At 36.9% G+C, this 27,702-nt stretch overlaps 2 protein-coding genes across 8 annotated transcripts in view; one reads left to right on the top strand and one right to left on the bottom strand.

Annotated features, from left to right (window-relative positions):
- The first annotated feature begins 1,767 nt into the window (after window positions 1–1,767).
- Window positions 1,768–13,476, top strand: LOC116173551 (nucleoprotein TPR-like). Of its 3 annotated transcripts, none has more exons than XM_031491075.1 (9): window positions 1,768–3,919; window positions 4,395–4,835; window positions 4,886–5,075; window positions 5,122–5,274; window positions 7,880–8,068; window positions 8,125–8,226; window positions 8,276–8,424; window positions 8,473–8,701; window positions 13,032–13,476. In XM_031491075.1, the coding sequence occupies exons 1-9, from the start codon at window positions 2,003–2,005 to the stop codon at window positions 13,121–13,123; spliced, it is 3,462 nt and encodes a 1,153-aa protein (XP_031346935.1). In that variant the 5' UTR covers window positions 1,768–2,002; the 3' UTR covers window positions 13,124–13,476. The 3 variants fall into 3 exon arrangements, with proteins under 3 accessions (XP_031346935.1, XP_031346934.1, XP_031346936.1); XM_031491074.1 differs by having other exon boundaries at window positions 13,029–13,476; XM_031491076.1 differs by lacking the exon at window positions 7,880–8,068 and having other exon boundaries at window positions 13,029–13,476.
- A 4,325-nt stretch (window positions 13,477–17,801) lies between these two features.
- Window positions 17,802–27,702, bottom strand: part of LOC116173953 — a 51,264-nt gene continuing 41,363 nt past the window's right edge. For all 5 annotated transcript variants that reach the window (XM_031491693.1, XM_031491696.1, XM_031491697.1 and 2 more), the window contains exon 3: window positions 17,802–18,905. In XM_031491693.1, the coding sequence (XP_031347553.1) occupies window positions 18,719–18,905 (187 nt within the window). In that variant the 3' untranslated portion in view covers window positions 17,802–18,718. The remainder of the gene's footprint in view (window positions 18,906–27,702) is intronic.

Below are 27,702 nucleotides of genomic sequence, written 5' to 3'. Positions count from 1 at the left end.
AATATTTGAATGAAGACCCAACCGCCTATACCTGTTTCTATTACTGCATTTTGATATAACGACATCTTCTACAAATTATTATTTGAACAGAAAACTTGTCAATCAAATCGTTATTTGAACGACACATCAAACAGGGAAAAATATTTCGTTGGCGAGTTGTTGCAGTGGCGAGTCGTCCGTTGGCGAGTTGTCCCGTTGGCGAGTTGACGCGTACCGAATTAATTCGCGTTAATTCAAATTAATTCACGTTCAAACAAATTAATTCACGTTAATTCAAATTAATTCAAAGGGGTGTACACCAAAAATTCAAAGTTGTTTCCGCCTAGAAATGAATAATAAAATAAAACCACTCGCTTTTATGAATGCAGATGAACTCAATTTTCTTAAGTTAAGTTGAATTGTACCGGGTGACCCAATAAGACTGTTCCTCGGCTATATCTCGGGAACCGTTCGTCGTATGACTTAGGGGTAAAAAAACTTATTGCGTAAATCGGTTATGAAAAATCGCTAGAAAATATTTTCAAGTTCCAAAAATGACCACCAGAGCGCGTAACTGCCATCTTAAATTTTAAAATTGCATTTTCTTTCAATTTCGCATAATAAACTAAACATTCCTTTTTCACATTTTTAAAGAGAACCAGTTTATCTATCATTTTCGTAAAAACAAAAACTCAGTTATTTCAAAAACAAAGATGGTGTGCACACATCATGTTCAATTGTTTTCGCAATAACCTGCTGTAACTTCTTAAACGTTTGACCGATTGTAACAAATTTGGTATCGTTGAAAGGAGCATTCATTAGTTAATTTAGTGGAATCCTTCTCCGCCAGGGGGCTAGTTTTGACACTATGATCCAAAATCCTAAAAAGTCAAATGGAATGATATGACTTTTTCTTTATGAAAAAGTAGCCAAATAACATCCCAAGAGGCCAGTGAAAACCGTTTTTCAAAATCTCGTTCCTAACCTCAAATATTGGGAAAATGAGATTAATTAATTAATTAATAAAAATGCTTAAATTGTATCTTATTTGACGTATTTCCGGTAATTGTCGATGGCGCAAAAGATTGCTTGGAAAAGCACCCTACACTTTTAGGTAGGCCTTGGAAAATTAAACAAATGAAACATGATGCATTATAAAATAATAACAGCCGTAATTTGTAAATTATTCTGCTGTGTTTACATTCAGAAAGTGCAGTTTTTTGAATTTGTTTTCTAAAATGCCGATTTCTAACCAAGATAAAGTTGTACGAAAGTTGAAAAATCAAAAAAGCGTGCTTGGTCCTGATGTGGTTCTTTTAATCATGTTGTCTTTTGTATGTAACCTGCCCAGAATTCTGTTTTCATGTATGCCAAAAATTAAGGGGACGTAATACTACAGTTTCTGTTTGATTACTTGTTATGTCTTAAAAAATCTTGGATTGTATATCAAATACCTATCGCAACATTTTTATGCTAAACAAACGTTAAACGAATTGATTTGTTGAAGTTGAAAATAACACAAAAGTGGTTAACTGGAGTTTAGAATTACTAGTGTAATTGACGTGCACGTGACCCATTTGTAAATTTGTCCTCGTATTGACATATTTATTGACTTCGTGAACTATAAACTGAAAGTTGCTTTGGCGTGGATCGCGATCCAGTTTTAATTATGTTAGCTAATCTTCTGAAGAATTACTATTTATTGACGGGTCTAATGCGCCACAATGGCGCCGTTTTGTTACAGTATAATATTTAAGATTCCTATGCTAATTTCAATTCTTTTTTCTAGACTTTAACGTCACTAAAAGAAGAAGTTACGAATTTAAATACCGAAATTCAAGAACTCAAACTGGTAAGAGATCACTCCGTATCAGCTCTAGAGGAATACAAAGTGGGCTTAGCATCACGCGAGGAGTTCTTCCAAAAAGAAAAGGAACAGCTTGAACTCAGATTTAAAGACCTAGACAGTCAAAATGCGCTATTACTCGATCAAATTCAATCCCTTAATACGCAAATCACCATTATGCAAACGCAAGCTACGGAACAGCAGAACCAATCAATCGGTAGTGCGGATGTTAGCTTTAATAGATCCTTCACAGACGAGGACGTTAAGTCTTCCGAACAGCTTCTAAAAATTATCAAATACTTACGCCAGGAAAAAGACATTTCGGTTAGCAAATGCGAGATTCTAGAAGCGGAACTTTTACGTCTAAAATCTCAGCACGACCTGATTACGAAACAGCTCGAAGATGCCAAGGCAAATCTAGAGGCGGAAAGGCAGAAATCCGAAGTATCGATGGTCACAGCAGCTAAACACTCCGAAGTGTTGCGTAAAGTGGAAACTCTTAACGCCATCACAGATAGTAACAGAACTCTTCGGCAGGAACGTGACGGCCTATCGTCGCAAATTAGCGATCTCAAAGCGCGTACCGCCCTTTTGGAAGATCAGGTCGCGCCACTTCAAGAGAAAAACAAGGACTTGAGTTTGAAGTTTGACGCGTTGCATAGCGAAAATGTTTCGTTGAGAGGCGAGGCCACGAGATGGCGGCAGCGTGCCAATATGCTTATAGAAAAATCAAATCGCACAAGTCCAGAAGATTGGAAAAAGTTACAAAATGAGCGTGAGAATTTAGCTAAACAACTCGCGATTGAAAAAGGTACCAGTACTAAGTTGGGCGACGATTTGAATAACGTACGACATGAAAAAACCAAATTAGAAGAGCAATTGCGTAGCTTGCGGTCGCAAAACAATCAAGTTAGTGATGACCTTGAGAAAACACGCAGCGATCTCGCCAAAGTTAGAGAGCAAGTGACCGAATTAACTCATTCTCTCGATGAAACAAAGGAGAATTACTCCAAACTTTTGGAGGAAAAAAATAAAATTGAAGCCGATATGACGAATAAAGGTGAAGTAATTGTAGATTTGAAAAACAATTTGTTGGCCGTAAGAAAAATTGCGAAGAAGTATAAGCAGCAGTGTGAAGATCTCACTGGAACAATGGACGCATTGAAACAGGAGAACGAGGAACGAAACAAGAATGAGGCGACGGCTGCCGAGAAACAACAACAGACTCTTGCGGAGGAACGTACCTTGATGCAAGAACGTATCTCTCTGCTGGAAGTTAATCACAATGAAAAAGTAGAACAATTAACGCAACAAATTTCAGCGGCAAATGAAGAAATAAGTAATCACCAAAAGGAAATTGAGTCCTTGAAGCAGTCTGCTGTCGAAAAGGACGATAGGTTTAAGAGCATATTTAAAAATGCCAAGGAACGTCTGATAACATTAACTGAAGAAAATAACACTCTTCGTTCAGAACGTAGCCGCTCATCTGATGACTCGAGTGACAAGGGTAAAAATAGTGAAGTGGAAAAGTTAATGAAAGAGAAAGAAGAAATATTGCAGGAGAAACAGCTGGAAAAAGATCGCCTTATGAGCGAAATAGAAACTTTAACGCAAAGGGTGAACCAATTGCAGAGACAGTTGGGACAGCAAGGATCTAAGCCGACCACTAGCTCGGGAACATCGGAAAAATCAACCAGCGAACCACCGACCGCCAACATTAAACCAATGGCCGGCCATTCCACAAATACTCAAACACATTCGGTTCAAATACAACCGTGGCGAAGTGGACCGGAAACTCCTCTTGCCAGTATTAGGCCTATGTCTATGCAAGTTCGTACTGCAGCCGTTTTACCTACTAGCCAGGGTCCATCAACTAGTCAATCTCCGAGCGCGGTAATGGTGCCGCCTCAACAACAGGTTCATACCACCGGTCCGAGCAACATCGAATCCCTCTCTAGTAGTCCTACGAGTTCGCACACGGAGTACATGCCCGCGACTAGCTCGGCTACGCCCACCGTAGTTACACCTCGACAACTTGCGGTACCGCCAACTCAATCTACTCAAGATGTAGAAGATGATGATTCTACATTGCAGGTAGGTTTAGACACCAGCCCGTTGGCGCAGTTCAGTTGAAGCTGGACTGTGGTACTAAGGGTTCCTGGTTCGAATTCGAGTTTGGGGATGGATATTTGTAAATGTATAGTGGGATGGGTTGGTAGAGGAGCCTCGGCTGAAACCCCGCCCACTCAAAAATAAAGGCAAATAAATAAAAATTAAAAAAACATGTTGGTGATACAGGGTTGCCATGTTTACGAAAAATAAAACTATTTGGTCCCTCACACTTTGCATGTAGGGGGGTACCTATTGAAACTAAGGGAGCAGTCTCAAATTTATTAGTATGTCCTAGAGTATGTCATTGACAATGCATGAAGAGAAGTTGTACTGCATACCACTCCTAGATGGCTCTTTGTCATTTCCTCCGAAGCAAGAGTTTAAATTTAAAATCTGGCACCTTATTTGGGGGGGGGGGGATTCTTTGCTGACATTTAGAAACACATGTGCATTGCAGCCCGTACTTCAGCAGCAAGCCGTGGCATTGGTGTTACCAAGAGTTGAGCAACCAAGCAACGGGCCCGCGCAGGAATTGGGCACGAGCAGTAGCAGCTCAAACACGGTAACAACAACTCAAGCGGGACTGAAACGGCCTAGAGATGTAGACGCCGAGGCGTGTCAAATTGACGATCAGAGTAAACAACAGCAAAGCAAGCGAACGCGCATTCAGCAAGGGTCGACTGAAACCAGTCAACATCACGGTACCGTTACTGATAGCGGTTTAGAAGTTGAGTATCAAGTTCCCACAAGTAGCCAAAGAGATCACGAGGAAGACCACGATGCTGTGATTGTAGTCGATGAGAGCGAGGATGATGTGGATGATCCTGATGAGGGTGAAGGTGACGACAATGTCGGAGACGATCCCGATACTGAGGGTTACGATATGGAATCGTATCCAGTAAGGGGATTTACACTGACTAAGAGCGCATGTTTAATATGAAATTTCAGGAACAGGAGCTCAGTTATGACGATGCAGATTGTCAGGATATGGAAGAAGTGGAGGGAGGAAATGAGGTCGAAGTGGTGGAAGGTTCTAGTGAAGTTCCGAATCAGAGTGAACGTTCTATACAAGAGAACAGTTCTCAAGAGGAATCCCTGGAGCAGCCACAATCTGAAACCATTAGTAGTGGAACAGATGGTATACTGTTTAGATTCATATAAAAGTCATAATGGTAACATTGTAGGTCTGTCCAACGTTACTGTATCACAGGCATCTCCTTCAGTTGCAGTCACCATGCCCTCGTTTTCTCGAACTAGATCAGTTGCTCCATTGACAAGACAACAGCCACAATCCCATTTGTTACTGCAACATGGGATGGATGAAGGGGGAGATGACGGTAAGTACATAAACCTACAACTCAAACGTACAGCCCAAAAAGGTTTTTTATTTGACTGTAACAACACTTTTATATAAAAACGCTGGCTATTTAAAAAATTTAATAGGGTCACCAGTTTTCCAAGATGGCGGCATATATTGACAGTCAATGAAATTTGGTATGAATGCGTCATAGTAGTAGTATATGAAAACGGTGGCCGTTTTCCAAGATGGCGGCACAGATTATGTAAATATTAACTATTATTAGAGATAAAAACGGCGGCCATTTTGAATTTTTTTATTTGGAAGTTTATAGCCATAGTACAATTGCCCCCTTCCGTACATAACCAAGAGACAACAACATCTTTATTGGTACACCCGTTTCGTTGGGAAAACATCCAAACGCATTCTTTCGTAGACCAAGATGCCCGAGAAGTCTCTTTGAAGATGCATTTATTTTTTCACAGATATCGCCAGGTATTTTCCAGAATTTTCGTCGCGATATATACCGGATGGGGCAATAAAACGACACGTGTTTTGGGATTCAGCAACATTTTTAAGCCATATATTGCAACAAATCTTAAGAGCATAAATGAAAATTAGGATACAAGCTGAATCTGGGGATTTATTATCCACATCTGGTAAACTTTGTATGCAAAATCGTGTCAATTTTCAAGAGTACTTATTGTTTTGTTTTTACTGATTTACGAAAGCGAAAAACACCAAAAAGATTTCTTTAAACATACTTTTTATTTGGATTTTCCACTTTGGCCCGTGGCGCATATGAAAAATTTTATTTTGGCCTCTTGAAAAAAAAAAGGTTGCCATGCCTGATTTATAACATGTAAATTTATCACATACAAGCGCGAACTTCACTATTAATCACGCCGACATCGATAATGGAACTGCGTTAAATACGCTTCAATTTACTTATATAGTAAACAAAGTTTCTAGAAAAATTATGAAACTATCTTGAGAATTCTCGAATAAGCAGAGCACATTTCCCAGAAAGATTGCGCCACAACCCTCATCTGCCTTTATTTGTAATCACCAGTGACTAATTTTAATAGACTTTATTGCACCTGGTTGCGATGACGAGGAATGATTACTGCTCTATCATGATATGCGATTTTCACAGATAGTAACTTTGCAAAGATGGAGAGTTCCTTCTGAAAAAACAGATCATGTGACACTTTTCAACATTTAATTTCATGTCATTTTCAACCACCCACTTTTCAAGTCGCACTAAATCAGATTGTAGCAAACTCATGTCTCGAAGGTCTGCAATAGGTCTTATATCTTCAGATCGTCCGCAAATAAGACATGTTTAGCCACAAACACCGATGATATATTGTTTATAAAAATCAAAAATAGTACTGGACCAAGATGGGATCCATGAGGAACACCCGAACTCACTTCAATTGGATTCGACCACTTATCACTTATCTTCACCTTTGCTTTCCGATTGCATAAGTAGTTCTGGAGTAGAATCAAAGCTGTTCAGCTAACACCATGTTTTTTTAGCTTAAATATTAATAAGTCGTGGTTAACTTTATCGAGGGCCTTAGCGTAAACCGCATGAACATCAAGTCCACGGTCCAGTGAGACGAAAATGTCATTGGTGTAGCCGAACAAGTTGGTTTCAGCTGATCTGCCTTTGCTAAATTGGTGTTGGTATTGAGTAATTATAGTCGAAAAAGCATCCGTTAATTGAGGAGCAAGAATTGCTCCTTTTGTGTTACTACAGGACATATTTTTCAGTGATTCCAAAAAAAAATGAAAACAAACAGAATTTTCCATACATAAACATTTATTTGTTCGTTGGCTACTAGAGCACCTATCCGGTGAATACACGTTTTTCTTGCTTTTGTTTCAAAAATTAAGCAGTGAGCATCATTTTTGTTGTAAATACTTTAAAAGTCGAACTTGACCTAACATTTGTAATTTGTTTTGATCACTCAAATGTCAAAGCGCAGCAGTGTTGCCACAGTGTAAAAAGCGCATGCTAGTAGGACGCACGTATTCTGCAGCACCGAGTTCTGGAATACAATTTGTGTGGCAGAGATGGTAGATGTAAGATTGCACTGCAATGAGAATTGTGGTAACACCTCCGATGGAGACGTAAGGGGACTGTTTGTTTACGCATGAAAAAGTCACGTGGTCCCCAATCCTCTTAATTGTCCTATGCGGATTGGAAATAAATTATGTAAATCACAAAACTATGAACATATGCAAAATAAGGATACCTATGTAATAATCTCACTTTCCATCACCAAACAAAAAAAACGAATTTACAGGTTTATACAACAGAAAAAGGAAGAAATACAGCAAAAACGAAGTCAAACCTCCGCCCCCTCTCCCAAGCTGCTCTACCACTTAACCTTTCTTTAATACTTCCTGAATTGGCTGACATTATCCCAATGTTTTATATTATTGCAATTGTTTTGATATATGCCATATGCCATTGTGGATCTAAGCATTCAGTGTGACATTTTAAGCAGTTGCAGTTTATGGTCATTTGAAAATTCCTTCAGTTTAGTCATCAACTAATAGTGTTATCATCGGGACGTTGGGTCAAGGAACAAAGTATTGTAATCTAAATAATAACAATAGACTGTTAATTCCAGGAATAGTACCATCAACACCAACATTATTCGTACCTCGTAGATCTGACGGTTTTGGAGAAGCTGTTAGTTCTCCTCATGTTCCGACCAGCGGTAGATTTACTTTTAACGAATCAGCTCCGTCAAACAATTCTGGTTCAACCGAGGTAGTACCAGAACAAACCCTCGAATTTTCTCATGCCGATGATAATAGTACGTCACGCCGTGCTCGAGATATGTGGTGAAATTTTATTAATCTTTCTTTTAAGGTACTGGTCGGAGTGTTCCTAGCACGCCGCTTCAGACTTCACCTCAAGAATCGGGGCCCGCCGGCGAGGAACACAGTTCCCAACAAAGCACTAGTTCTGAACGTAAGGTGCACACAAACTAAGATTCATAATTGTATTCACGAATTTATAGCCGAAATACCAGTCATTACCGTAAGCGGAGTGAGTGACGAAGGTGAATCCGAAGGAGGAATGCCTGAAAGCATGGGACCTCCGAGCACGGTTGGGGAAACTTCAGAGGCTTCCGAACAACGTGAGGACGTTCGTGAGAACGAGGATGGGGTACGGGCCATAACTTGTAGATTATAAATGTACTAATTTGCGAATTAGGTAACATCCGAAGGAGAGAAACCGCCGATTTCTGAAGAAAGTGAAGAAGAAGGGAGAGAAGCCGAAGCTTCGCCAAGCACAAATACTCGATCCCGTAGTAATAACGTTCACAGGGGTGGCGGTGTTGCCAGACGTTCGGGAAAGTATGGCAGTCCGATGCATGGAGGTATTCCAAGGCCTAATCCTACCCCTATTGTTTGGGGGGATCAACATTCTGGTCGTCACCAATGTAAGTAGAGTACTTGTTGTCTTAAGCCAAGAAGTATCTGATTTTACACACTTAATAAACATGTTGGTCAAGGCTATAGCAAAGGGTACTAAACGATTCAGTGTTATCGAAATATTTGTTTGCTTTTTAATATAAACCAAATTACAAATTTTTAGGTTATAATGCTGTGTTGGCAATTTTTAAAGTATTTTCATTCACCTAAAACACTCATAGTGACATTTTTGTATTAAAAGACAGTTTAGCCAATGAAAGAATTATACTAACTTTAGTGTGCCCTGGCAACATGGTTTTGTGTAGAACTCCAAACTTATTAGATGCATCGCCTCGTTTTGTAATGTAGTTGGAAAAAACTCAGCAATCTGTAATCAAATTAGTTTGATACTGTATCATATGCAAGAACAAAAATTAAATAAAACCATTGAATTTATAACTATCAGAAGCGCAGGTTAAATGGCAGGATATGTGACTGTTTTCAATAGTTTAAATTACAAGACGTAGATGTCTCTACCATCGAGAAAGATGAATAATAATGTCAGTTTTTTACCTTTGTTAATTATTATACAGGAATCTGTAATGAACCCACTATCTCGATTTGTAATTGTTGTATACAGAATTCTAGATACCCAAGAAACGTACTTATAAGGCATTTATGTGGCACACAGGATGTTGAATGACGTAAGATAAACATTCTTCCTTTCATGAATCGTGACCTTACTTAACATTCCTTAAGGAAGATTGAATTACATTTGAACAGGAAAGCAAAAATACGCAGGCATCCTTGATCACTGTAACAGAAATTAAATGTACCTACCTATCTATTCTTAATTTTTGTGTGTGTCGGTTAAACCGTTGCCACCGGTTAAACTACCTAGGACAGGGGTCGGCAACCTATTGAAACGGAAGAGCTAAAAATTACAATTTACAAAATTTCCCAATTCTTAAAGAGCCACAAATAATTTTTGATTCAATATTATAGTTTTTGGCTATATACAGGGTCTGCAACAGTCCGTCGGTTTTTCCTACATAGCTGATAGATACCTGGTAAAAATATTGGTGGTTGCGGATCTACAGAAATTATTTTTGAATGTACAGGGTGTTCCATTTTTACGATGTCAATTAATAACTGATCTTTTTAAATAGAACATCCTGAATATTTGGTTGTTTCAATGCCGTTTGTTCAAAGTGCTATAACTATTCTTTTTCAAATGGAACTACCACTATTTTATTTCGCTATTCGCTTTTGTCTTCTCTTAAATGTTTATAAGGGGTGCCCTGTGCTTAAACTCCGCAGTGTTTAGGTTATTCAATATTTTTCACAAAAGTACCTACTCATTAATTAATTACGTGTTTATACATCGGAGTAGGCTGGCTATAATAAAAAAAAACAAAAGAATACCAGAAAGTAAACAAGTGTCAAAAATTAGATAATTATTTGCTGCAAGTATACTTTTGATACAAAATAAGATTAATTAAAAAGGCGAATTTCGAACAAATGAACTAATTTCTTTAGATAAATACGGAGAGCCGCAACTTTATAGGTATCAAAAGAGCCGCAGGTTGCCGACCCCTGATCTAGGATCACACGTCACACCTGGCAATTTTGATACAAAATAAAAAGGTCGTTAACCTCTTTTCTTTTAAATTCTGACGTTTGAAATTTGTTCTCAATGGTTAATCGATAACTTATCGATAATTATCGATTAATAGATAGTCAATCGATAAATTTAAAAAAAATGGTCGACCGGTCAACAAAAAAAGAATTTTTGCGCATGGGATTTACACAATATATATTCTGACTATAATAAGCAAAAATAAATAAAAAGTGCGATTAAGACATCGAAAATATTTGCTTTTACAAAAGTTACAGCGATTTGATTGAAAGCTTTCAGGGGCGAAAATTAAAGCTGGAATCTTTGTTTTCCCTAAAAAAAAAGAAAAATGGAGGGTGATATTTTTCCGCGGTTACTTAGCAAAGAGGAAAAAAAATCCTGGAACAGTTTTAAGGCAATAGTCCATGGTTTCCCGTTCAGTGTTTCCTGGGAAACCATAGAGCTGAAAATTATGACGAGCTGACAGGATTTGGTTTTGTATCATGGGGTATAGAATGTCTCTAAAGAATAAAGATGCACAGGTTACATTCTCATTTAGATCAATTTAAGGATAATATGGGAGCTTATTCGGAATAAGGACAACACTTTCTCGAGACAATGGAACTTAGGCACCTTCCCAAGGCCAGGAAGTTGGAAGCATGATGGAAGATCAGATTCAGTTGAACATGACAAAAACAGCAAAACTGTTCCATTTTTAAACATTTAGACTCTAAGATAAACAAATTATAAATGTAGAAACGTTACCATTTAATAAATCATGCCTATGTAAGTAGGGATTCTATAGGTATTTTTATTTTTTGGTTTTTTGCATTTTTTTCACACAAAAACAAATACATAACCATTTTTTGTTCTAATTCTTATTTGTGGCTGTAGAAGCAATAAAAATAAGGTATATATGTCCCATGCGCAAAAATGCTGTAGACCGGTGTAATTTATCGAAAATGTTAAAGGATTGGTCGATAAACCTATAATTACCGATAATCTATCGATTAATCTCACAACTAAACTATTAAGATAGATAATTATCGAGAGAATTTTTAACGACATAAACTTTTCAATGTTTAGGTATACCAGTTTACTTCCAACAAAAGCGATGTAAGAGCATTGTTGAGTTGCCATATGATCACAATTCACAACCTACTGCTGTACTCATTTTTGAGGATTATCGTCCTGTTTTATTTAAATTATCTCTCGCAATATCAATACCAAAAAAACAAAAATGTTAGCGAGTGTACGCATGGATGATGTAATATATCGATTGAGAATATATATCGATGAGATTTATGAAAAAGTATCGATAGTTTTCTCTTGATAATTTCCGCTACTTATTTATTAATCGATAAATATCAGAGATAGACAATTTTCGTGGCAATAATAATCGATTATTATCAGCAGCTAACAATCATTATTAATTATTTTCAAAAGTTATCGATAATTATAAAAAGTTATCGATAATTATCAAACGTTATCTTTCATTATCGAAAATTAGCCTTACGATTTATCGATAATTGTCGATTATTATCGAAAGTTAACGATAAGTGATTAAAGTTATCGATAATTATCGATAGTTATCAAATAATGATTAATCGATAATTATCAGACTGAACAGACTTATCGATAAATCGATAACAATTTCATTTATCGCTCAGCTCTAGTAGGTATACGAATTCACGTAAACTGGGACCGATTTATTTGTGCACAATGCTGCATGGTTATAAAAAAAGCTGATTCGAGAAATTTAGTTATCAAATGTGAATGTGGAAATGATGTAGCTGCCTAGTTGCAACGGACAATATTTTGCCTTAAAATTTTTTTTGATCGTTTTTTAATAACAAAATCTCCCGCTTTCAGTAAAAATGTGGAACCTGCCTATTTTACTGCCTGTGAGTAGAATGTATGAAATTGCATTCCTTCAAGGACAAGGACTGCAAGCTTCGTTCGTCTAAATGTATTATTATTTACATTACAAATTTACGCAATGCTTCTTAAGGGATCTATTTTTAGAACATTCCAATCCTATTTATAAAACCATTCCAATGATAACACAAAAACATCCCGAGTTCCTGACATCTAACGATTAAAAAGGAAAATATTCGAATGGTCAAAATAAATGGTTTGTAATGCTGCCATCTAATGTCAATGTAACGCTCCACTTTCGATCGCCCACGGACTTTCAAACGATCGAACTGCTCCTAGCGGCGGCCAGTTGGCACATGGTCACAAACTGTTATATGGGATCCGCGCTTCTGATAGTTATAAATTCAATGATAAAACAAATGAATTATGAACAGCGCACACCTTTAACATGAGCTGAATCTCACCCCATGCGATAGGTTAATAATAATTATAAAATCTTTCTTTAAATAAAGACCATATTACTATTATTATTATTATTATTATAAGCAAAAGCGGGCCTTTAATTGTTTATTAAAACTTCATTAAAATAACTGCAAGGATAACCCTGGAAAAATGTAAAGTAAAAAAGATGAATATCACAAAGTAAAAATGCAAATTTGGTAAATGTTTAATGGAACACCCTATATTTTTCAAACATTTCTGATTTCAAGAATATATACATTTGCTCTAGCCGTAATCAACACACATTATAATGTTGACTATATGTTTAGTCCCTTGCCATATTTAAAACATCGGATACGTCTTTTTGGCTTAGAACTGAGGAATAATCTCGTGGTAAATGGCTTATGTTGTGTTTTAAGTAGCTCCTAGAGGTCGGGGAAATCAAGGAAATTTCTCACGTGTCGCAAAGCGAGGTCGGGTCAGAGGATCGTCGCGCCCATACAATCGCTTTTAACCACTTAAATCATTCCTCATTTAGATTTTACGTATTTAAACTATTTTGAACTATAGTTTGCGTAGTTTTAAAGAATAAAATAATTTTGTTCTAAGAAAGGACACCCAGACTGAGAATTTTGCGATGTTCGAGTAGGGTGCATAACGTTGTCTAAATTTCTTTTGAAAAATAATTGCACTCCATGTGAATATAAATACTGTTCCCTCGTAACATTAAACTATTTATTAGTGATACCAGATTCTTTGGAATATAAACATTCTCCATCTTTGTATTAAACCCTAGTTTTGTGAAATTGAATTAGGTTGCTTAGAATTTCTGTGTTTTTTTTTAAATATAAGTTTCTTTACTTTTGATGTTTGTATTTCATCGATTATCCCGAGGAACCCAATCCATAGCCATTGTCACAATGTTATATCAACCTTAAATGTGGGGAATGTTAAGCGTTAAAAGCAAGTAAATAATTTATTCAGACAATGCTCTGCTTAATTCCGGACCCTTTTAACTGTTGTAAGTATAGTAGTCTCGATAATCCGAGGCAATTGGGGCTGCTGGTACCTGGGATTACACGGAAAAACAAAGCCATTCAGTAAAACCATAATTCTATTATTTATTTGTAAAACAATTTTTAATTGATCAAAGTTTTTACCAGACTTGTGATCCAATTTAAAATACTGTCTTACGACCCAATTCCTTAGCATGTAACTATGTTCACTACAATCTAATGTGCGGAAATGGAAACAGTCACATTGGTGGAAGGAACTCGACATGGCAGCCAAATCGGTTGAAACACCACATTTTAAGTCCTTGGAAGTTTCACACTTTAAAATTGTATTTATGGTTAGTGGCATAATCACAACTAACACATTTAAAATGCCTGAAAGGACTTATGATTAGTTTCATAATTACACTGACCATATTTAAAATTCTTGGAAGTCCTATGTACTAACAAATAAGCTTTAACAAGGGAATTACTATTTGTGGCATAATAACTTGTTGCTGTTTTTAAATCCTTGGTATCCTTATGTTTTAGTAAATGTTCTGTGAAATTAAATTTATGATTAATCGCACAATCACACTGGACACATTTCAAATTCTTGAAACTTGTGAATTTGCAGATGTTGTCCAAAGTACCCTTTGTGATCGGATGCGTAAACACACTGGGTACATTTGAAAACTTCCGAATTTTGCTACCTCTTGGTAGGTAAGATAGCTTCTGAATATTTGAAGTCTTGAAGATGTTTCCTAAAAATTCATCTTCCCGGGTCCTTCACTTGATGCGGTGTCTGTACGTTCTTGCTTTATAGGTGTCCACATAAAACTGCTATGGTAAATCTTTTCATCAATAAATGTGTTATCTTCTTCCTCTTGTTTGGTTTCAACTTTAACAATAGCAGATAAGATCTGTGGATAAGAGAGCCCATTTCACTTTTAAATAAGTAATACAGCCTAATACAGGGTGTAACAAGGGCCGCATTCATGAATAAAGCAGAATAGCCTACGCATACGATTCACTCAACGCTAAGAGACTACGAGTAAAGATAAGAGGTGTAATGGTCCTAGGGGGTCTATCAAGGAGACACTGAAAACGTTGACTTACCCTATACTTACCGTTGAAAACTGGGAAAAAACTACGACCAGAGCCACCTATCTTTCAAGTCGTAACAATGGACGTTTCGCGGCATTTTTGAATTTGGGTGGCAGTCGGCTCGATATGGATGGCATGAATGAACTCCTACGTTGTGTAATCGGTTCTTTATGTGTTGGGACGTGAGACATCATCGGGAAGGGAATTAAATAAAAGACAGAACTTGTGCGTAAGAAATGACAAGAACAAGCAGAACATATTGTTGTGTAAACTTCCTAAGCCTGAAAGATACCCACACAACTTACCCTTACTAGCTCAATCCCACACAAACTCTTAAAAACACAAATCTCAGGGCCCGTAAAATGAGTCCGACCACCCCTTTTCTTCGTCCGGACAAGGGGTAGCAACCTCGCCAGGTCGGTGGCTAATACCTCCCTTAAATTCCAATATGAAACTTTACCCCCAGATTTAATAAACTTGAAACAAAGTAAGAGACGCCGACAATTACCTCTCTTTGACTCTAATAAACAAAACCTGGATTGCAATGACTGGTTTAATTTCAGACAAAAAATTTCGTAAATTTCTGTTTTACAAATTGTTACAATTTTAAACAGATAAATGACACACAAAAAAAAACACAAATTACTCAAACATTACAAAAAAAAACATGACAAAAACAAACCACTAACTACTACCATTGAATAAAAACACTATAAGAAGCCTAACGCTTATGGAAGAAAGCGCGACAAATCTCACAAATCCCCTTGCACCCGCATTGGTTGTGACCGCCGAACTCTCATTGCGGTAAATAGGAGGAAAGCAAATTCTCATTCTTCTCAGTTCAAGAATCGACTCTATTGACAGTGTTCCCATTATATTCTCAGTTCAAACTCTGTCGCGCTTTATTTCCACGGGGTTAGGCTTCTTATAGTGTTTTTATTCAATGCTACTACTTACTTTAAAATTTGTCCGAGTAACGTACTCTCATACAAAGAGGTATCCGTACACGATCACAACAACAAAATTTTCACACAACCAAACACTCAAACACCGACGTCTTCTCTCTTCGGGTACCCACAATTATTTTCAAAACTTCCGTGTTTCCGCAAAATAAAAAAAAAAAACAGGACAGCGACAAACTTCTTAAACTTTTCAAAAATTCTTCTTAAACGGCAGACAAAAATTCTAACTAAACCTGGATCCACTACGCAAGAAACTTCCACAAAATTCAAAAATCACGTAACCGAAGAAGCGCCGGTTGGCTTTGTAACGACTAAAAAGCCCCGCTCTCTTCAAAAATTTTCTATTTAAGCCAAAAGCCCTTCTCCTTTCTTCAACATCCCGTCCGCCAATCACGCGAAGCGTCGATTTTTCAACTTCTTGCTAAACGGCACGTACGCCCGGCAATTCTGCGAAGACAACCTTATCTCTACTTCGCGCTATACCTCGTTAACGGCAAATAAAAATTTAAAAAGAAATTTACATCGAAAAAAATTCTAGGAATAAAATAAAAACAGAACACTTCTAAGAAATTGAACCAAAACTATAACATGAAATTTACGCAATCCTGTGTCTCAAATTATTAATAACCCCCCCGGTTAATTAATTGAACTAAACAAAATTGTCACATCCAGACGCTCTATAATTTCTTTCAAGTTACAACTAAAACAAAATAACACAACAATATTTTAAATAGAGGAAATATTAATGAGAGAGCCCCTAAATATCTCGCATTGCTAAGATGCTAAGCACTGCAATCCGCACGAGACGAGTAGACAACAGATACAGCGAAAGATCGAACTGTATTAGGTACCTACTCCACGTGGAAACAGGTTGAACCACTCGCACAATCGAAACATCACATAAGAGAGCCCCCCTTCGTATGGCTAACGCATAAGAACTGCAGCGCGCCACGAATAAGAAAGTAACATACAGCGGACACTCAACTTCCCTCACGGAATAGTTACGGATCAATCGAACAGAGCAACATCGCATTGATAATCAACTCCTCGTGAATAACAGAAATAAATACTTAATAGAACAAAATAATGGCATAATCACCTGTACCGTATAACAAACACGATTCATCTAATGGTACTCAAAACAAAAGCATGGAGTACGCCATATTTAGATGTAGTTTATGCAAAATCAGCACAATGTAAATATCAAATTGTGGCAAGAAATTCAATTATTAATAGAATACAAGAAAGAATAAAATGGTTACTCCTTGTAATTACACGCTCAAAACACCACCACCAAAATAATCAAGAATAAAAAAAAACCGGGAACGCGTGATGCCTTCCGTCGACCTCATCGCCATCTTCTTTTTCTTCCGCCAAGCTCTTTTTTTTCCTAGCTTCGTTACGAAAATCCCCTAGTATTCGGCATCTGCGCAAAACGGTTGATTGGTTATATACAGAGCATATTATATTTTTGTTTCAGATGTAAAGGTGAGTTGCCTAACCATAAAGGCTGATTCAGAGTTCCGTAACGGTATGAGGTATGAAATAAGAAATAAGCGGTAATGTAAATCCGTAACAGGTAAGGGAAGACTGTTTGCGTCATATGTTGTCAAACTGACGTTTGAGATTGTAGTACCAAAGGTTATTTTGCTTTTCATAGACTTAGGTAAACGAATATGGATAGTGACATCATAATCATAGCGCTTCTAGTGTTAATACACCTTCAACACAAATGTTTAACGGTCGAATACATTCTCATCTTAATAAACAAAACATGATTCCGTAAGAAATAAGGTATAAAATGAAATAATCAATTTCTTACTACTTACGTCTTGCATCTTACGGAAAAACTCTGAATGTCACCATTATAATTTAAATGTTTATTTTTCTTATTTCTTATCGTTACCGCTCACCGTTACCGTTACGGAACTCTGAATCGGCCTTAAGGGTGGATTATTCACAGAGGAGAGAATATAACGGTGGTGGGAATCTTTTTCCATAAACGTCAATATTATATCTGAATTATTTATTATTCCAGTAACGAAAAAACACACTTTAAAGACAGTTTTACAGTTAATAAGTTGAATCTGCTAAACACCTCGACCGAATACTATTTAAAATATCTGCTGTTTATTTAGTTTTTTACACTGCTGTCAAATTGGTAGTAAGGTGGGTTACATAACTGTCAGGCATATCAATGCAACGAGAATTGAACATGAGATTTATATGTTCAGAGTTAAAATATACGTACTGTATATGAATTCTTAATTATTCCAGTTCTCTTCTACTAATCCCTGCTGGAATTGCTTCATTCAATGTTTTTGGCCAAATCTAATTTGCCAACTTTTGCTTGGCTGTACCTTTACCCACCTCGTTCACCTGCCCACTGTTCTCCCAGTTTGCTTTTAACAAACCTGTACCTGCAACAACCTATTATTTGTGGTTTTTGCAGTAGAGTACGGCACTCTGGATTTGCTTTTAATGTTAACGATTAATGAAAATTTGACTTTTTTTTTGATAATAAATACATTTTTGGTCACCATAGCAGTGTTTCCCTACTACTCGTAATATATCAAAAGAGAAGACCTTTCTTCGTTGAGATATCCTCCGATTTGAAATTTAAAGCGAAACCTTCTGAGGTTAGATGGTCAATTTGAAATATTCTTGCTTCAATATTAATTCCCTACAATTGTAAGGAGCTTCGTAACAGTGTGGCACCTAGTAAAACATGCTAACGAAATGAATTTAAACAAGTACAAGTATGACATATACGTCCAAATAAAGCGATTTAATGGATACCATAAAAATCGTATATAGGTAAATATCGGCCTTAAATGGAGGAAAAATAATTTCACAATAGATATCGCTTAAATATAAATATCACACATCTTTAATAAGTATAAAAATAAATAAATAACTTACATTAATATCTTACAAATCACATTGTGTATTAGATAATTAATACAACGAATTATTTACAATAATTGCATTCGAATGCCTCAGTCACTTTGAAATTTAAAATTAAGTAGTCTCGTGTTTTGACATTAATTATTTTATATCGTTCTTTTTCGATTGGCAGGAACATCTGGTATGATTTGTAACTAAGAACTCTCTAAATTCCGAATTTCGTTGTCGCACCGTGTCCGTCACGTAAAAATGGAGTTCCACTTGTTCCGAGTGGGCCACCGTGCACACGTGTGACTTCTGAGAGCAGCAACCGGTACCGGAATCGCACCTGTAAAAGAGAACGGCAATTAGAATTTAGACGATATGTGATTAGATGCAGTTTTGGCATCCTGTCTCCGAAGTACTAGTAAACGTAGGTTTATCAGTGGTGTGCGGTAAACTGTGTTGATAAATGAATGAATGGTGATAAAAGTTTGTTCATGGTCATGGGCAGATATCTAAAACTTCCGTACAGCGGATAAAATTGATCCCGCAATTAAATTTTTCACTTGAAGCTTTTCAATTGGTTCTAGGTTACAAGAAAGGTGGTTGTTTGATTGGAACAAAGAAGAATTCTCCAAAGTTAGCCAATTCATTCAAAACGTGGAATTGGCAATTAAGTATTAGGTACCTACAATAGGTAGGTACAACAAGCACATTCTGCATCGATTAAGGATAGTAGGTATATATACTTATACAGTGTTCCAGATAAGTCCGTAAAATAGTATATTATATGGAGTTAAAGTAATACTTTTTATGACGAGTCAGTGTCAGCAAAACCCGATGGTGATAGGTAGCGCGTGTGCGCGTCGCTCTTTAACCTTTTAGATGTTTATGCGTTGGTATTTGCAATGTATAAAAAAAGTACCTACTCGTTGCCAGTGGCACCGCCAGACAAACGTAAACAACATAAAATACACATATGGTTGATAGACAACACAACAAAAATGAAGGTATTTGTGATTCAATATTTCAAAAACTTATGAAATCTAGTACCTTACTTAACCTATATCCCGTGTGCCATTGCCTACATCAACTTGTTCAATGTTGCGTTTTGACGATCTACTTTTGCGCAATACGATCTTCCCGTGCGTAACATAACAGGCACCTCGCATCCTGACAGCACACGGTATGCTAGATTTCATAAGTTTTCTAAATATTGAATGACGAATTTCTCCTTTCTTTTGTAGGTATGTCAAGCAAATGTTATGTTTGCGCACAGCAAATTGATGGCTCTTTTCAAATACCTTAAGGAACATAGGCATTGCATTTGAAAAACATACCGGAAGTTTCAATATGCGATTGGATTGATCGTAATGTCGTCACATATAAAATTATATTTGACACATTTTTCGGGTCCCGCCAAATAAAAGAGATATTGAGGATGACCCTCTTATCTCGAACCATTGAATAAAAACACTATAAGAAGCCTAACGCTTATGGAAGAAAGCGCGACAAATCCCCTTGCACCCGCATTGGTTGTGATCCACGAACTCTGTTTGCGGTAAATAGGAGGAAAGCAAATTCTCATTCTTCTCAGTTCAAGAATCGACACTATTGACAGTGTTTCCATTATATTCTCAGTTCAATCTCTGTCGCGCTTTATTTCCACGGGGTTAGGCTACTTATAGTGTTTTTATTCAATGCTCGAACGCACTGTATAGCTATAGTTTTCATAAATGTTGTCACCATACAGTGTAAAACAAAAACGATAAAACAAGTGGTGATGCTTGAAAATAAATACGAATGCAACTCAAAACAAGTACGAGAAAAATACATTATACCGATGAGAGAATAAGCGTTTATGGAAATAAAGACCTCCCTCTTTGTTGACAAGTCATTAAATTCTTCCCACTAGTCGTTGTAATCATAAAGGGTAGCAATAAAGTCACCAACTACAAGGCGTAATTTTGAAGTACGTACCTACTCTTTGATATGCGAAAAAAGAAGTCAACTTTTATATTTAAATGAAACTTGTTTACTACTCCACAGATTAATTACCACCAATTGTGATATCGAACGATGAGGTTTTGTACAGCCGCTTTGAGGCATCTACTTAACAGAGTTAGACAAGCAACAAATTCGGATACTAGCCCAGAAATAAGATTCAGTGATGAAGACGCAACCGACAATGGAAACCATCTTCAAGAGTAAAACAGACAAGTCAGCAACGGCGCCAGACTTTTAGGTATGGCATTTGCGATACAAAAGTATACTCCATTGCTACTAACGTACGTAACAAAAAATACCCAGAAAATACCAAGAGGACATTTTACTAAGAAAGTTTAATGCACATATCCATTGAGCTATTCCAACAAAAAAATTAAAAATCATGCCTATCGTCCTAAATACCCCCCGAAAAAAAAAGACATGGAAATCCTCCATACAAAAGCTTGCTGAGTACCCAGATCTATCTTACAGCCATCTCATAGCCAATTCCTAAAAAAATCTAAAAAACTGATCCCCTTAAAAAAGAAGACGAAACGCTTGGATGGGACCCAGATTAATTGTGGGATTTTATTCGATTTTTAAAAGAACTACATTTAAGTAATTTTGATAATATTAAGTTTACCACAACCGTAATAAAAGATGTTTCCCAGGAGTCGAACCATTTGAATAGACATATGGCGTATTTTAGTGCAATTCCATCAAGTAATAGCGTAAGGAAAATTCAACCTTCACAGGTTTAGAAACGGCGGATATGGTTTAGGGACGGTATGTTGCGAAACACTAGAGGTACTTTTCTTTTGCCCAAGATACTTAAGTGTACGATAGCAGATATATCATGCATAGCTAAACGTTCAACAAAAAAAGGTTGCAAGTAAAAAAGTATATTTTCAAGACGAGTGTTTTCATCAGGACAAGTAAAACATCTCCCAAATAATACCTATCTCCATACCCGCAATAGGTATAAACTACATTTCTGATCGGCCAATTGTTTTCGAGATCTAATTTCCATACATCAAAATCAAGATACGAGCGAAGAAATTATTTCTTGGGGCAATTGACTGACTACATTACATTATTTTTAATTGAACGAAATCACTACAATGCATCTCCAGAAAAAGATAAAAACAACTCAGGGAGAGAAACACTACGAGCTTCTCGTAACTCCTAGACTCTTTCTAACGAATTATAAATTACTTCGGGAGGACATACACGATCGCAGTGAATATCCCATTTGTACACAGGAGTAGAATGAGAAGTAAAACGTAAGGATGGTGTGTCACCTCTAGAGATAATGAGGGACACTATGCATAGAAGTATCACCTTTATATATACGTGCAATAAAGTGAGCCTCTAATAATAAGGCATCGTTAGTCAATTTAGTTGTTATCTCTATATCATTATTACTAGCTGGCTCTAACGGTGAGTAATACGACTTCTACAATGAAGGTATATACCGAGAATAAGCTATACCTAGAATAAATGTCGACGGTTGCGTTTGTTACCATTGTGTCAACCAATGGCATACATGTTGCTATGGCAGTTATTCCAAGAATATCTTATTCTCCGTAAAAGTGTAATTGTAAAACCGGCCCTTAAACGACTTTCTAATCTCTTCGCAACTGTACATACCTAAGGTTTTGAATTTACAAATTTTCCATTATAGGAAATTTTATGCGTGTACCGCTCTATAATGACAGAGATCGGAACTAATATGCATACCTAAATATGAAAATGAAGCGCGTTAGATAAGAAATGAGTGTATAAAACAGTGTTCTAAAAACCGTCCTTGCGGAGCATGATGGACGCACTCGGCACTTTCTGCCATATCTACACATGTATAACAAGTTAAAAAGTAATCGTAAACGATTTACATAAAGCGCATTTCCACTTGCATTCATTTCCCATTTGTAAGATGCAACTTCTGTTAAAATCGTAAAAATCCGGCCACAAATATGAAAGATAGCGTTGCACATGGGCAATCCATTTTTGACGTGTTACTTCAATTTCAGTTTATGAGAAGAATTTCATTTCAATGCTTTTCTAAATAAGAAAGTTGGAATTGCGCATGCGCAAACCTAAATTTTAAAACTAATGTTAGATTTTCCTTTGTTCCAAGCGCCTAAGTATCAAATTTCACTTAAATGGTGCCATAGATAAAAAAGTTGGCACTGCGCATGCGCAAAAGAAAATTTTGAGACTGGCGCATTTCAATGCTTTTCTAAATAAGAAAGTTGGAAATGCGCAAACCTAAATTTTAAAACTAATGTTAGATTTTCCTTTGTTCCAAGTATCAAATTTCACTTAAATGGTGCCATAGATAAAAAAGTTGGCACTGCGCATGCGCAAAAGAAAATTTCTGGCGCTCGATGATCCTTTATCCAAGTGCCTATGTATCACATTTCATTTAAATTCTTCCATAAATAAAAAAAGTTGGCACTGCGCATGCGCAAAACCAAATTTTGAAATTGGCGTTTGATTTTCCTTTATCCCAAGTGCCTATGTATCAAATTTCGTTTAAATTCTTCCATAAATAAAAAAGTTGGCACTGCGCATGCGCAAAACCAAATTTTGAAATTGGCGTTTGATTTTCCTTTATCCCAAGTGCCTATGTATCAAATTTCATTTAAATTCTTCCATAAATAAAATAGTTGGCACTGCGCATGCGCAAAACCAAATTTTGAAATTGGCGTTTGATTTTCCCAAAGATACTATATAATATAAGGATTGCTCGATCACTGAATTTTTTCGCCGCGTTTAGTGACGTCACTCGCGGACCCAGTACCAGCGCATGCTTTGATTAAGGCCGATTCCCATTATAGCAGCATCGAGCAGCGCGGCGCGGTGAAAAGCTGCTCTCAATTGTTCGCATGTAAATAAGTAGATCCGTTTTCACCTAGGCAGAGCGGTGCAGAGCAGAGCGGCGCGGTGCAGCGCAGAAAATTTTAAACGCGTCGGGAAGCATTGGAATACGCGGCGCTGCTTTGAAACGCGCCGCTCTGCGTGTAGACGGACAAGTGGGAATCGAGAAGCGAAGCAGATCGGCGCCGGCGTGGTGCTGCGGCTTGTGAAAAGCATTTATTTGTCTTCTGTGTTGAGCTTGCGTGTGTTAGTGTATTCGCTATGGACGGACAAAGAATAGAAAAATTAATTGTACTCGTCCGCTTTCTTTTTCTTCTTTTTTCGTCGTGTACATGGCATAGTGCCGCTATATAATATTATGAAATCATCTGGTGATGATGACGACGATGGCTCTTCTTCGAGCGTGTAAGAATACATTCTCCCTTAACCTGAACACAAACAGAAACGCTGCTTCGTCACGCTTCCAAATGGTGCTTAAGTGGGAATACCCCTCTACAATTTGCTGCTAGCGACGTGCCGCGCTGCTCTGCGCCGCGCCGCTCGGTGCTGCTCTAATCAGAATCTACCTTTAGGATTACCATAATATACGTTCAAATGGGTGTTGTAGGCAGGCATTTAAATTAGAAACATTTGTCCATTAATCTTGCTTGCAGCACCATATCCATTCCTTGCGTATTAATCCATCGGTTTTAGGGAAGTTATGGTAAATGACTTCCGGGTTAGTGATTTTTGTGCAAACACGGCTGTTGTTACAGTCTAATATTGCACATCGGCCTCCTGGCGTCCATGCAAATACGTTCACAACTTAGCAAATTATAACTGTCAATTCTGACAGCCAGGTCCGTTGGTGACGTCACATATGACTTAAATGCGGGCAACATTATAAGTATAGGGATCGAGCAATCCTTATATTATATAGTATCCTTGGATTTTCCTTTATCCCAAGTGCCTATGTATCAAATTTCGTTTAAATTCTTCTATAAATAAAGTTGGCACTACGCATGCGCAAAACCAAATTTTGAAATTGGCGTTTGATTTTCCTTTATCCCAAGTGCCTATGTATCAAATTTCGTGTAAATTCTTCCGCAAATAAAAAAGTTGGCACTGCGCATGCGCAAAACCAAATTTTGAAATTGGAGTTTGATTTTCCTTTATTACAAGTGCCTATGTATCAAATTTCATTCAAATACTTTTATAAGTAAAAAAGTTTGCAATTCGGTTTATAAATGGTCGAGATGCGAAAAGGGCACTGTGAATTTTGAATCGATTCGATTCAACTTTTGGCATTGCGTATTATATGGCTAAAGCTATGCCCATATTGAATTTCATGCAATTCAGTTCATAACTAACGGAGATGAAAAGCGATCGAACATTTCTAAACAAAGTTATCGTTCACACGGACAGATAGATGGACAGACAGACAAAGGAACAGACGGACAGACCAGCATGCAGACGACAGATAGCAATGCAAAATTATAAACGATCTCTAGGATCGTTAATAAACGGCAAAAGTGTAAAATTATAGAACATGTAAAAAACGGTTTTTTTTTTTTTTACAATAACTTTTTTTGTAAGCGGTACAGAAAAAATTCCTTCCTTGGTACAAGACTCGACACCATAACGAACCAAATAGCGAAAAAAGTAGAACAATAGCTCTTAATTATATAAAGAACTAGTAGCGTCGCAAAACGAGCGGACGGGCGGACAGCCGGACGGACGGACAAAGTGGCCACAATAGCGCATTTTTTTTATTTTTGTGGAAATGCGCTAAAAAGATTGTAGGATGATTCGCCCCGGCAAATTCGCCCCTGGAATATTCGCTCCCAAGAAAACTCGCCCCCAAGTAAATTCGCCTCCATAAGATTCGCCCTAGAAAAATTCGCCCCGGAAAATTCGCCCCCGGCAAGTTCGCCCCCGACAAATTCGCTCCTGGAAGATTCGCCCCCGGCGATTCCGCTACCGTAGGATTTGCCCGATAAGATTTATTAATGCTCGGAGGTAACAGGGCCAGCAGTTCATAAAATGAATTTTGTTTAATTTTAATTTTTTTTTGTAATAACTGGGTTACATAAAGGGGGTAGAATAATAGCACTCAAATACCTGTTAACTAAAATATGAATAGGTAATTAAGATAAGGTTGAATAAAGTAAGGGTGATTTGCAAAGGATTTGACATCCAAAGGAAATAAATCCTGTATCCACAATGACTTAAAATGACTTCTATTATTTCAGACATGACATGGAAAATCCACCTTAACTAATAATAATAATAATAGAGATTTATTAAATAGAATATAAAACAAAAAGGAGAGCTTCCAAACTAAAATAATCACTAAAATGCAATATTCTATTTAAAAGGGACAAGATATCGGCAAGCCGGTTTGCAATCTCGCCCTAAGGGGTCGAAAAAGTGTAAATTAATTAATTAGAGTGCTATAATTATACTCTTGTATTACAAAAGAAGGTAGTAATATATAATCTAATTTAAATGACATTTTTGATTGACCGAGTTGTTAGCTTCTTAACTTCTTCCTAACAGAACGTTTGATGGCTCGTTTGGTCATTGGTGGTGTAGGTATTTCTTTTGAAACTTTTTATGTTCCTACTTGTTATATTTTGGCGCGAATACGAACTTTGATTTTAGGTTAACGATTCTACGGTGTTTCTTTAACTTTCGGATCAATACTTGGCTTGAACACGAATTTTGAGTTTGGTATAAACCCGTGTGAAAAAATAGTTTTGAGTATTGAAGAAGATCTGGTTCACGTGGTACTGGTAAGTTTTGTATTATTTTTTAATTAGGTAGTTAGATTTACTTAAAAAAACGAATTTGTGCACGATTTTCTAAGATTTTAAATATTACAATGCTAATAGACGAGGAGTTTATTTTATTATCATTATCAAACTGACAACAGCCAAAAATTAACTCTTATGGCATCAGTAATTAAAACGTGCCTGTATATACTAAATTCATTGTCTTTTTAAGGTCTAAATTTTTGCTAAATGGTCAACGTTCAACATTTTTTGATCTCAAGTGGATACTTTGGACCATCTCTGGACATTTTAAAACTTTTATGGCATTTGCAAATTTTTTACCAAAATTCTCAAATTTAAGGCTGATCCGACGGGCTGAATTTGGAACGAGTACAAGAGTACCGTAGCAGACTAATTGCTACTTAACTAATAAATATATAAGCAAATTTTTTTTTATATTTTAAAGAAATGGGATGTTTAGAGTAAAATTTTTTGAAATTATTTTCATTATGATTTGATACTTCAGCAAACTTCATCAATGTTGGTATTTTTCAACACAAATTTACATCAAATCTGGACCAATTTTCAAATGTAACTCTATAGAAAGAATCATCCTTTGTTTATACATTGATGCCAAAAACATTTCAATACATCCATAAATGGCTGAGTAATTAGACTCCTTTGTAAACGCAATTTGTTGTAAAATGTATTGTAAACATACGGTTGACGTTGAACCGTTGAATCAGCCTTTAATGGGTGAGAGACGATTGAATATGAACAATTTCGAGTTGTCAGTTTTGCCGTATTGAGTTCCAAATATCGTAATTTTTGCAAATATTTATTTAATTAATTTAAACCAACCTATTACTTCCGAGGGTTAATAAATGTTATGGGGCGGATGCTACGGGGGCGAATTTGTCGGAGCGAATATTCCGGGGGCGAATACTCCGGGGGCGAATATTCCGGGGGCGATTTACTTGGGAGCGAATTTACTTGGGGGCGAATTTTCGGGGGCGAATTTACTGCACACCGTATAAAAAACGTAGCCAAAGCTTGGTTTTGTTGGGTCCATTTCGGTTTCTTAACTCGGCGAGTACATAAGTAAAAATTGGGTGGGAGAGGCAGTTCATCAGATGCACCATTGCAATTACTAGATGTGGAATCCGGGAGTTATACTAAAGCAACTGAGAAATAAATTTCCTAATCAACGTGAATCATTGAGGCGCGCAAGAATCAACTGCAACGATGAGTGACACGATCGTCCACATCGCACCGCAGTGGGAAAACTGCCTGAAAAATACAAATACTCCGTGATGGCAGCCCTGCCCAAACACGCATAATCTGATTAACCTGGACGTTTGATCTTAGCGGTTAGGAGTGATGTAAAATTGTAAACACACACCTAATACAAGGCAGTTCTGATTTTGGGTGACAGTTTATGTCAAAACGTTAAAAACACGCATTGTTCGTTTCTTTAAAAAATAATTGAAATATATGAATCATGGGCTCGATTATGGCATATAT

Source organism: Photinus pyralis, unplaced genomic scaffold (genome assembly GCF_008802855.1).
Source record: "Photinus pyralis isolate 1611_PpyrPB1 unplaced genomic scaffold, Ppyr1.3 Ppyr1.4_LG6, whole genome shotgun sequence".
In the NCBI taxonomy this organism is placed as follows: domain Eukaryota; kingdom Metazoa; phylum Arthropoda; class Insecta; order Coleoptera; family Lampyridae; genus Photinus; species Photinus pyralis.
This window is presented reverse-complemented; position numbering and strand designations above follow the sequence as displayed.